This window comes from Euphorbia lathyris, chromosome 2, assembly GCF_963576675.1.
Source record: "Euphorbia lathyris chromosome 2, ddEupLath1.1, whole genome shotgun sequence".
In the NCBI taxonomy this organism is placed as follows: Eukaryota; Viridiplantae; Streptophyta; class Magnoliopsida; order Malpighiales; family Euphorbiaceae; genus Euphorbia; species Euphorbia lathyris.
Genome location: NC_088911.1, coordinates 4,986,844 through 4,999,848, shown reverse-complemented (window position 1 = coordinate 4,999,848; position 13,005 = coordinate 4,986,844). Strand labels below are relative to the sequence as shown.

The window sequence follows — 13,005 nt, the reverse complement described above, 5'->3', positions numbered from 1 at the left end:
CTAACGGAATAAACCTCAATGTACCATTTTGTAAATTTTTAAACCACAAGTCTGTGATCGAAAACATGTGTAACCACAAGGTTTATTTTGTATAAGAAGTGGAACACATAAGAATCAAAATTAGATCTTTTGGAGTTAAACTTAAAACTGATGGCTATGTTAGTTTTATTAGGCTAATGAGTGTACAAAAATTAACCAACCCATCAAATATAACCAACCAACCCAACTCAATCCGTATATTTTCAAGCTAATGATTATATATATGGGTTGGATTGAAATCCAACTCATGTAAGGAATTGATTGATTGGGTTGGGTTGGGTTGAATTTTTATTCAAATATTTGCATGTATTTTTTTATTCTCTTATTTTCCATTTAAAAACAAGTTTATTACAAAATATTTTATAATTTATATATTAAATTAAAAGTGTTAAATAACAAATTGTAATTTAAAGTATGTGTAAACGAAAACTTTATTTATTTTAAAAACACAAAAAAATGAGAAAAATTAAAAAGTTGCAAAAAAGTGAAACAAAATGTGAAAGTTGGGAAAAACGAAAAAAATAGAAAAAACAGTACAACGAAAAAAACATGAAAACATGCAAAATTGAAAATTAGAATCAATATATAATTGAAATTGAAAATTAAAAACAAAATATCTGTGTTTTTTTAATAATATATGAAATTGATCAAACCAATCAACATTATAAATAAAATTCGCCATAACTGTTCAGTGTTCAGATTTCTGGAATTTCAAAAACTCTAGAATTCTAGAATCTAGAATTCTAGAATTTCAGAAATTATAAAATTTTGGAATTCTAATTTCAGAAGTCTGGAATTCTAAAAATCTCGAATTCTAGAAATTTTGGAATTAAAAAAATCTAGAATTTTGGAATTTCAGAAATTCTGGAATTTTTTAAATTTAGAAATTCTGAAATTTCAAAAATTCTGAAATTCTAGAATTCCGAAATTTCAAAAATTCTGGAATTCTAGAATTTCATAAATTTGAAAATTTTAAAAATTCTATAATTTCAGAAATTTTGGAATTCTAAAAATTGTGAAATTCTAGAATTATGAAAATACTGGAATTTCGAAAATTCTAGAATTTTAGAAATTCTTAAATTTTAGTAATTGTAAATTTGAAATTCATTCTTGAAATACTGGAATTCTGAAATTTCAAAAATTCTAGAATTCTGAAATTTCGAAAATTCTGGAATTCTGAAATTTCATAAATTCTAGAATTCTAAAAATATTGAAATTTCAAAAATTCTGGAATTCTAGAAACTCTTAAATTTCAAAAATTTTAAATTCATTCTTGAAATTTGGAATTTCAAAGTTTTCAATTTGAACTTTTAATCTATCGACTCTCTATCTTTTCCGATAGTTAAACCGGCCTGATTTGATATACTCCACTATTTTGAAATAATTATCACATTTGACCAAACAACTTCTATAGAAAAATATTGATTTGTATTAAATTTAGGGGGAAATGACTAAAATGCCCTTCTTCTCTAAAGAAAAGCAATTTACAATTATTTGATCCAGCAACAGTCAACCGTTACCTACTGTTGGACTGGTGGTTACTTGCAATTTTTGCCGGAAAATTGGGGTCGATTACGCGCGCAGATGGCTAGAACCTCCAGCACGGCCAGTGCTCCACCGGCTGAAGTCGAAGATATCGTTAAAGGCTTTCTTACCAACGTCGGAGTCTCGGCCTCGATCCCTGAAAACATCCAATTCAAGGATTCCTATTCCCATGTCTTATCGCATCTCCTTAAGGTCGAGAACATTCAACGTGGCCGCATCTCTTGTGTCTTCTCCGTCGTACCTGCTATCGCTGTAATCTTTCCACTCTTCTCTTTGATCTTGCTATTTCGTTTATTGCTTCACTTTTTTATTGTTTTGTCTGATAACCCGCTTGGTGTTTGATAGAAGTCCTAAACGAATTAAATCAAGAGATTGTTCTTTTTGCTGAACAAAATTAGATATTGATCTTAGGTTTCTGGTTATGTGATGTAGAATTTTTATAAAGGACTGCACGGAGGGGCTCTTGCAGCTATTGCAGAGAGAGTGGCGATTGCATGTGCTAGAACTGTCGTAGCTGAGGATAAGGAAATTTTTTTGGGTGAATTGAGCATTTCTTATCTCTCTGCTGCACCAAAAGACGTAAGTTTTTTGTTTGATTCTTTATGATCTCGTGTCTGATTGGTTTCTCATATGCAAAAAATACAAATTAAGGGCGAAAAAGGTCCCTAAATTGCAGACGGATCAATTTTAGCCGTAATTGAAGTTTAGTTATCTAACTCAGCTATCAAGTTAGTCAAATTTTGACAAATTGATCCGGATACAATCAACTTTAATACTAGAAAATTATAGATTTGGGGGCTTAAACCTATGAATTCGGGAACTCATATCCGATACTGGTACAGATCTGAGTACCCAGTACTGCAATCTTGAAAATTTTGGACACGGGGACACCGTCCTAACTTTGGACACAGGTAGGGGGATACAGAAATTTAAAAATATATATCTATATATTCCAAAAAAAAGACAACAATTTTTCATCAACTTCATTAAAAATTAGAATTTCAAGTCCACAAACAACAAACAAAATGTTCCTGATCCTAAGAGACAACAAATTAACAACCATCAATAGTAATTTCCTAAATCAAAAGAAACTGCTTCAATATTAATTTCCTCCAGACCCTACTTCCACCTCCACCACCAGCAGATGTACATAAAACCTCAACATGACTCCACAATGATGTGTCATCGAACCCCTTGTTCTTAGTTGGGCATTGTGTTCGAAGGTTTTTGGTTTGATATTTTTGGTTCGTAAGTTGAGACTTTCTGTAGTACATTTTTGGTTTTTGGTGAATATTTTATACATTAGGGTTTAAGAGGGAAGAGGAAGAGTTAGAGAACTAAACATTCTTTAAAGTTACATACGCTTCAATTTCTCTTAAAAAAATAACTGCCGAATAACTGGTCTTCAGAAAAGTTAAACGTATCCTAGGTTCTTCTCCAGTGTCTGACACGGATCTCATACCAGTATCAGTGTCGTGTCGACACTGGTATGGCAGTCAAAATGAAGAGTCTGAGTATCATAGACTTAAACCACTATTTGGTGTTGGATCAAATAAATAAACTTTCAGAGGTACAGAGGAAGAGTATAATTGCTGGAAGAAATTCTCTTCTGATTCTCTTGCCTTACTACTTTGTATTAATAGGTATTTATAGATTACAAATATGACTCTTAGTAAACCACATTAACTCACTATAAATACAGACACAGGTACAGAAATGACTCTTGGACACTCTATAAATACAGATACAGAAATGACTCTTGGATAATCCACTGAATCAAATTAAAGACTATTAATTATAAGTTCATTATTTCAACACACCCCCTTAAACTTATAATTTTTTATCCCTTAGTTACACCAAGAACAGCTCTCAATCTGCTGAAATCTTCAAACTTCAAAGCTTTAGTAAAAATATCAGCAACTTGATCTTTGGATGGTACATGCTTGAGTTGAATTTCTTTCCTTCCAATGCATTCCCTAATAAAGTGATACTTGTTGTCAATCCAGTGTACCTTTGATGTATCGAAGTATTCGTTTTCCTGCCTCCATATGAGTCAAAGTTGGAACCTCCATGTAATGACTAATGAGTCCAACTCCATATAAGATATCTGGCCTTGTACATGTCAAAAATCTCAGCCTTCCAACCAACCTTCTAAACAAAGTTGGATTCACCTTTTCTTCATCATCATGCTTTGACAACTTATTTCGACAATCCACTGGCGTAGAAGCTGAATTGCATTTATCCATCTTGAATTCTTTTAAAATAGCTTCTGCATATGACTTCTGAGACAAAAACACACATTCATCACTTTGCTTAACTTCAATGCCTAAATAATATGACATCAGCCCCAAATCCGTCATCTCATAATTATTTGTCATCAACTTCTTAAATTCTTCAATCATCTTTTGATCAGATCCTGTGAAAATTAAATCATCAACATACAAGCATACATACATTATTTTTCCATCCTCATTCTCCTTGATATACAAAGCATGCTCATATGGACATCTTGTGAAACCATTCTTCTGGAAATAGTCATCGATGCAAGAATACCAAGCCCTTGGAGCTTGCTTAAGGCCATACAAAGCCTTTTTTAACTTCAACACCTTATCTTCTTGCCCTTTCACAGTATAACCCAATGGTTGATTGACATAAACTTCTTCTTCAAGAGTTCCATTTAAGAATGCTGATTTGACATCCATTTGGTGAATTTTCCATCCTTGTTGAGCTGCCAAAGAAATAACTAATCGAATTGTCTCAATTCGAGCCACCGGAGCAAAAACTTCTTCATAATCAATTCCGGCCTTTTGAGAAAAACCTTTTGCAACAAGGCGAGCTTTATACTTCTCCACTTTTCCTTTGGCATTTTTCTTTATTTTGAAAATCCACTTCACTGCTACAGCTTTTTTTCCCTTTGGCAGTGTTGCCAATTCCCAAGTGTCATTCTTCTTTATGGAATTTATTTCTTCATCCATTGCTTGTCTCCATTTTTTTTCCTGAACAGCTTCTTCAAATTGTACAGGTTCTGTATCAGCAAACAAACAGAATAAAGTAGCGTTATCTACTTCTTCAGTTTCTGCATAAATCTCACTCAAGCTTCTCATTCGAGGCTGCCTCTCTGATGAACTTTCTGGGGATGAGTCTGTCACATTTGTCTGAGATGTGGAAGGTGAGTTTGGTGGTGTGATAATTACATCTTTATTTTGACCTGCAAAATCATCATCATATACAGGAAGAAAATCATAATTTTCATCTTCTGGAATCTTCCAATTCCAAGAGCTTTCTTCTTGAAATTCTGCATCTCTGCTTATCACAACTTTTCCATTCCGAGGATTATAAAATTTATAACCTTTGGAATTTTTTGCATAGCCAATAAACACCATCTTCTCACTTTTATCATCCAATTTGCTTCTCAATTCGTCAGCAACATGAACATAACCAAGACAACCAAATACTTTTACATGAGAAATATTTGGTTTCTTTCCACACCATGCTTCATTGGGGGTCTTTTGCAAAAGCTTCTTTGAAGGACTTCTATTATTTAAATAGACTGCACATGTTACTGCTTCTGCCCAAAATTCTTTTGGCATACCTTTGCACTTCATCATGCTTCGGGTCATGTTAAGAATGGTTCTATTTTTCCGTTCCACGACACCATTTTGTTGAGGAGATCTTGGAACAGTAAGCAATCGACGAACACCATTATAATCACAGAACTGATTGAATTTCTCAGATGTGAATTCTCCTCCTCGATCAGTTCGCAATGCTTGAATCTTCAAACCGCTTTCATTCTCAACTAGTGCTTTAAATTTTTTAAACACTTCAAATGCTTCAGATTTTGCCTTCAAAAAATAAACCCATGTTTTCCGAGTATAAAATAATAAGAAATACCGGCTTCCTCCATGTGAACTCGGATTAATGGGACCACAAATATCTGCATGCACCAATTCAAGTGGTTTTGATGTGCTTGACAAAGACTCCTTTGGAAAACTCCTTCTGAATTGCTTCCCGTACATACACCCTTCACAAATCTGATTGGGATGATTTATGGAAGGTAATCCATACACCATTTGTTGCTTGCACATTTGCTCCAGTCCACCAAAATTCAAGTGACCCATTCTGAGATGCCACAACCATGCAGAATCTGATGAGGCTTTCAAACACATAGGACGATCACTGCTGATTTTTAATTTGAACACCTTGTTTGCAGACATAAGAACTTTTGCAATCATTTTTTTCTTTCCATCTTTCATAACCAGCCCATTCCTGTTCATCTCCACTTCATAACCTTTCTCCAAAAGTTGTCCAATACTCAAAATATTGGATTTCAAAGCTGGAACATAATAAACATGAGAAATAAGTTGATGATCTCCATTCTTCAGTTTGATAAGAATGTCACCACTTCCCAAAACTGGAACTTTTGTTTTGTCACCGAAAGAAATACTTCCTTTCTTAGATTCATCAATCTTATAAAAAAGTTCTTTATTTCCCGTCATATGATTGCTTGCTCCCGAGTCTAGATACCAAGACTCCTTGCTCCTTGCTTCATCTTCGCTACATGTCAGTAACAAAGTTGATTCTTCATCTTCCTCCTCGGCAAAATTGGCCTGTTCGTCTTTAAAAGGTTCAGATTTACACTCAGCAGCATAATGCCCAAATTCTTGACAATTGTAACATTGCACACAAGATTTATCACAGCCATGCCAATTATTTCCACGGCCTTGGAAATTGTTGCCTCTACCACGTCTTCTTGCATTCCATTGCTGATTATTTGTGGCTTCATTATTGTGGAAATTTCTGCCACCTCTACCTCTTCCATTATATCCACGATTCCAGCCACGGCCACGGCCTCTACCTCTTGATCTTCCTCTTCCTCTTCCTCTTCCATATCCACCTTCAAATTGCTTCTTTTCTTCTTTATCATTCAAATCTAGTTTCGCCTGCAACACCTGAGCGACAGGTTCTTCTCTATTTTTTAATCTCTCCTCATGGGCTTGTAACGAACCTAAGAGTTGATCTACAGACATAGTCTCCAGATCTTTTGATTCTTCAATGGTAGTCACCACGTAATCAAATTTCTGAGTCAAAGAACGAAGGATTTTTTCTATCATAAGAACATCCTCCATTTTTTCTCCATATCTCTTCAACTGATTGACAATTACCAGAGTTCTATTAAAGAACTCATCAATTTTCTCTGACTCTTTCATCTTGAGTTTCTCATACTCACTTCTCAAGGTTTGCAAATGCATCTTGACTACTTTATCTTTCCCCTTAAAGGAATTTTCGAGAATCTCCCATGCCTCCTTGGCTGTTGTTGCAGTCGAAATTTTCACGAACATATTCTCATCCAGACACATGTGGATTAGAGAGAGTGCTTGTTGGTCTTTCTTCCTTTTCGCTTTTTGAGCATTCGTCAATTCCTCCTCATTCTCTGGCTGCTCATATCCAGTTTCTACCATTTCCCATACATCTTGGGAACCCAACAAAGCCTTCATTCTAATGCACCAATTATCATAATTTTCCTTTGATAATTGTGGATATTTGTATGGGATCATTGCATTCAACATTGTAGAGAATTTTTGCTGGCTCTGATACCAATTTGTTGGATCAAATAAATAAACTTTCAGAGGTACATAGGAAGAGTATAATTGCTAGAAGAAATTCTCTTCTGATTCTCTTGCCTTACTACTTTGTATTAATAGGTATTTATAGATTACAAATATGACTCTTAGTAAACCACATTAACTCACTATAAATACAGATACAGACACAGGTACAGAAATGCCTCTTGGACACTCTATAAATATACAGAAATGACTCTTGGATAATCCACTGAATCAAATTAAAGACTATTAATTATAAGTTCATTATTTCAACATTTGGCTCTCGACCTATCCAAAATTTTGTCATTTGGCCCATGTCCTGTTATTTGGTCACATTTAGGCGCTGACCTATTCCAATTGGTTCAGTTTGGACAGAGACTTAGCAGAACTTGGCCCACCTATCTCAATTGGTGAAATTTCACCCAATTTGGCTAGAAACTTAGCAGAACTGGTATTTGTATTTTGACGGTTAGACTCCATAAATTTTAGTTTATGGATTTGTTTTTATTCTTTTAAAAGATTTTCTTATTTTAATCTAATTAATTATTTTCACATAAAAAAATTTATGTGGCAAATAAACTTTAAAAGATGCAACGTGTTAAGTACATGTATCAAAATATCAAAAGGCCAAATGTGACCGAATAATAGGTTAGGAGCCAAACGAGAAGATCTTGGATAGGCCAGAGGCTAAATAACACTTTACTCCTAAATTTCGGTCCATTTGTTAAAATTTTCCAACTTAAAGGCTGATTAAGTTGATACATAAATTTCAATTTGGACTAAATTAATCTGAATGCCAAATTTGAGAACCATTTTGACCATTTATTCCAAAAAATACCCCCTCAAGTCTGAAGGGTATTGATAAGTATGCCTGTAAATTTGACGCAGTGAAATTGAATCAATTGATTGCTTGATTGTGATATAATTTCTCTTGTTCAGGAGGTTTTGGTGGTTGATGCATCTGTATTAAGGAGTGGAAGAAATTTGACTGTAGTTGCAATGGAGTTCAGAGTCAAGAAAAATGGGAAACTGGTCTTCACAGCTCGTGCTACTTTCTATAACATGCCTGCTGCCAAATTATGAATTCATCTTTGGTATGTTTTCTACTCCGATCTCATCTAATTCGTCTTTGAAATGGGATGAAAATTGTATTCATGCATTGCACTTTTGGAGATTAATTAGTTGAGATAATTAGATGTATTCTTATGATGATAATGGTTACACTTAATGTCATCCCATCGAAAATCATGTTGTTCATCTATGAAGCATAGAAACTCTTCATGACATGCGTTTCCCTGTTTCCGGCAGATGTAGGAAACGGGAACTCTCGGAAACTGATACAAAACGTTTCCGGGCACGTTTCCGTAATTACCCAAAATATGAAACGCGTCTCTAAATTTTTAAACGGTTTTCCCTACCTATTTCGATTAAAATTATGAAAATTCAAACTTTCTATTTTGCGATTCCTATTCAATCTAAGATTAGGAAAATTGAAACTGATAGAAACTCAATATAGAAGGATAGCAAGATCAGAAAAGTAACATCGATTTATAGATAAGTAGAAGGAAAACAAAGATACAAGGATAAAATGGATAGAGCTAATGCCCTAGTCCCACAGGAGAAATCTCTCCCTCTCTACTAGAGAGCCCTCTGCAATAGCAGCACAAAAGGTTATGTCCAAAAAAACTAACTTTCCTTTTCCCCATCTATCCCCATCTATTCTTTATATACTAATGAGTCATACCCTAAATATCAATACTACCTAATGCCTTATACCCGAAATGCCCCTATCTCATACGTCTCACCCCTTTCGGAATGCTCCTGGCTGTTCTCTATCAGAAACTTCCTATTTGAGAGATAATTCCTTCCTTGTATCCTTCAATTTAAAGAACTTACCCATATTTCTTTCTCCGATAATCTTTGTCTCTTGAATCTTGATTGAGCTTGGACTTTCTTCCTCTTGTTCTTCAATCTTGTTTATTTAATGTATTATTATATTTTTAATATTTACACGTTCCCCCACGTTTTCGTTTCCTATGTTTTTCAGAAATTACGTTCCCCAGTATCCGTTTCAGTTTCCGTGCAACATAGTTGTTCATGTATTGAAAGCCCAATACATTCCCAATCCTCCAAACTTATTCATGAAAACGACCGACTAGCTTCTCGAAGTTTCTTAACATCGACATGATTAACCCCCGAAGTCTACAAGTATAGATTTGGACAAGTTGAAGCAAACACCAGTTTGAGCAAATTTAGGAATCAAGAGGTCACTTTAAGCAAGTTCAGTCGGTCAAGAGGTCCTTTAAGCAAATTTTAGGAGTTAATCAGTCATTTTCAAAGTTTAGTGGGAAATCGGCTTTGAAATGGGATGAAAATTGTATTCATGCATTGCAATTTTGGAGATTAATCTAATCCATGCTTGTTCTTTTGAGATAGTTAGTTGTATTCTTATGATGATAATGATTATACTTAAGATGTCATCCCATAAAAATTCGAGTATAAGCCCAATACATTCCCCGTCCTCCAAACTTGTTTATGACTTCTCCAACCTCGAAAACGACCGATTAGCTTCTTGAAGTATCTTAACTTGACATGATAACCCCCCAAAGCCTACAAGTATAGATTTGGACAAGTTGAAGCACACCCCACTTTAAGCAAGTTTAGGAACCAATAGGCTTTAAGCAAATTCTGCAGCCAATAGGCCATTTTAAGCAAATTCAGGGGCCGAGAGGTTACTTTAAACAAATTTAAGGAGTTATTCAATTGTTTTCAAAGTTTAGGGGACAATCGAACTTTATTGGCCAACTTGGAGAGGCAGTGTATGTGTTAGGGAAGAAAAAAAAAAAGAAGAAGCAACCAATTGGCTTTAAGGTTCTTGATTACTATATATTTTTGGACAATTTACACCTGTGTTGCTCAGAAACTCTTCATCAATAGCTTTTCCGCATTTTGTGTCATCGTTACCGTTTCCTAGCTAAATGTTTTATAGAAATAACGTTTTTAGATGTCCGTTTCCATTTCCGTGCAACATAGCCTTGAAAGTACTAATGCAATGTTGAATATACAGTATGTATTTCTAGTTCAAAAGTTTATATATTTGATGCTGTCTTTTCATTTCTGGCCAGATATTTGTTGTCGAATGAACTATTGGCAGGTGTGTTTCATGTCCGTATCCGTTTTGTGTCTGTTTTTGTTTGAAGCCTATTTTATGAAGTTGTAACTATTACGAGGGATAACCCTCATTTGACCCCTAAACTATCAAAGTTAATTAAGACTTTAAACTGTCAAAATCATTAATTAGGTCGATGAGTTAAACAAAAATCATCAATTGAGTCCTCATTCTATTTTAGAATCGGAAACTGTAATTATTTGACATGGATTGTAATGATCTCTGTGTTGCTCAAAATGGGTTTGAGGAAGAAGGTTTCAACCGAATGATTTTCGATGATGACTCAATTGATGTTTTTGCTTAGGATCAGGGGCGAATCCAGTATGGGGGGCACTGGGGGCAACATTTGTAGTTTTTTAAAAACCTAGGTATTAATTTTGAAGTTTTAGAGCTTTGCCCCCTCCATCAATGGAGGTTTAGGGTTTAGTGGTTCTATAAATATTTTCTTTTTATTTTTTTAATTCTGTTTTAAAGAAAAACGACGTCGTTTTATTTAATTAGAACTACGTCGTTTTGTTTAGAATAAAAATAAAAGAAATAAAAAGTAAATATTTAAATGTAAAACTAAATAAGTCCTAAAACAAACCATCGGTCTCTCTTACTCTCTTTAATTTCTTTAGTTCTTCTTCCTCAATTCCTCTGTCTTCTTAAGACTAAATTGAAATCCCTAATTCTAACTAAGATTAAATCAAAATCGGCAGCCAATCCTTCCATAGTTGGGTCGTTGGTCCGGCACTCCATCTCCGATCTTTGCCTCTCTGCTTTGGTGTTTTTTTGCTCCTACTTGAATTTTGATTTTATATTTCTGCTACTATTTTACTTGAACTTGAGCTTTGAGCTTTGGTTTTCTATAATTATTATTTTTTTGGATAAAAATTATTTTAGTTGTATGGTTTGCCCCCATGGGGGAAAAATCCTGGATTCGCCCTTGATGATTTTGATACTTCCAAAGTCCTAATTGACTTTGAAGTTTTAGTTTGGAGAACTAAATAGGTATTATGTCTATTATTATTACTACTGCGTTTTTAGTATTCCCCCGACATCCATTTTTATTCCTTTTCTTATGCCTTAATTCTTGCAGATTTGTTCTTCAAGAAAAAGGAAGTTGTAATTTCTTTGAGATCGACTCCGGAGTTAATATAAGTAGGATATATTAGGATAGGATCACCGGTCGAGATAGGGTCATGGAAGGTCCGTCGACTTATGACTCGAGAGGTGGGAAGGAAAAAAAAATTAGAATTATTGATAAAAATTCTGTTAATAAATATGTAATTTTTGTTATAATCTCATCCTATTCGCAATTTGTAATGCTTCTAAAATAATCGACGATAGAATCTGATTCTTATTTTCTAACAATAGTGATCACATTGATTCTGAATGATTAAATTATTATTTTATTTTGGAAATTTTTAATATATTGTTTACCCTGATTTTTTTTTTTAATTTTTTTTTCTAAAGAGGATATAAATAAGTTTTTGGTAAGAATTAAAAATAAAAAGCAATTAATAGATCAAATAGTAAACAATGTGATTCTCATATTAATCTTATCTAAGTAAACAATAGCAAAATGGTTTTATCCGTTCCCTTTTATGCGTTGATGTCATTTATACTGAATTTTGTCTTCCAATTGTTTCTGGTGATTTGAGACAACAACGTTAGGGAGGGATCGGAGTTCGGTGAATTCTTACACAATGTTTGTGTATTAAGAATGACGTATCTGAGGTTCTAATTTCAATAGTAATTGAACACTTACACAAACCTTGAGTACTTTACACGTGGCAGTTTTTTTATTGAATTCAGATTCTATCTTTTATAATACTCTGTATTTAGTGGGAGCTAAGAGTGTGCCTTTAGGGTCAGGAATAGCTATTGGTCCACGTGTCTGTTTAGACAGCTTCTGAAGAAGATTCTTTATAATTGAGTTTTCGCGTCTTTGTTGAACATGGGCTTCTTGAATTAGACCCAAATGCTAGATTCAGGCCTTAGGTTTTTACTCGAGTGTTTTGGTTCATTCACTTAATACCGTATCATTTGTCATTTTAAGGTGTTTCACAAAAATTAAGAATCGCAATTGATTTAAAATCTTACTAATTTAACCTTAATTAATGCCTTAAAAATTGATTGAAAAAATAATGAAAATACACTCTCATAAAAAAAAAAGGTGGGAACTCACTCTCTTGCATTTTCTACATTTATTTCTCTTTAAATTAATCAATAATCTCTCTAAATCAAAAATAATATTACTAATAAAAATACAAGTAAGTAATTAATATTAGAAGAATCGTTAGCTATTATTAACGCCTTAGTCAATGATTGTCATTTTTCTTTGAATGAGTCTTTTAATTGCTCTATTCGTTTTGTCTGTCGTTCTGCAAACTATGTTGCTCATTTGTTAGCTAGAAGTAGTATTTTACCTCTACATCGGGGTGAGTGGTTTTCTGTACCCTTGATTTTATTTGTAATATGCTTCTTCTTGATTCTTAATATATGCTTATTTGGTTGTCAAAAAAAAAAGAGAATAGTAAAAATTGAAAACAATTTAAATTTTTATTAAAATTTTAAATGACACTTATTTTGGAAAACAAATCAAGTGTTATTTAGATTTTTAATAAAATTTTGAAACATTTTTTACCATTTTTACTATTCTTT

The 13,005-nt window shown here is 33.6% G+C and overlaps 1 protein-coding gene across 2 annotated transcripts; it reads left to right on the top strand.

Moving 5' to 3' along the window:
• The first annotated feature begins 1,545 nt into the window (after window positions 1-1,545).
• LOC136220880 (uncharacterized) lies at window positions 1,546-11,756 on the top strand. 2 transcript variants are annotated; one of them, XM_066008709.1, is made up of 5 exons: window positions 1,546-1,836; window positions 2,017-2,163; window positions 8,127-8,281; window positions 10,313-10,341; window positions 11,438-11,756. In XM_066008709.1, the coding sequence occupies exons 1-3, from the start codon at window positions 1,624-1,626 to the stop codon at window positions 8,268-8,270; spliced, it is 504 nt and encodes a 167-aa protein (XP_065864781.1). In that variant the 5' UTR covers window positions 1,546-1,623; the 3' UTR covers window positions 8,271-8,281; window positions 10,313-10,341; window positions 11,438-11,756. The 2 variants fall into 2 exon arrangements, with proteins under 2 accessions (XP_065864781.1, XP_065864780.1); XM_066008708.1 differs by lacking the exon at window positions 10,313-10,341 and having other exon boundaries at window positions 1,547-1,836.
• The last annotated feature ends 1,249 nt before the right edge of the window (window positions 11,757-13,005 follow it).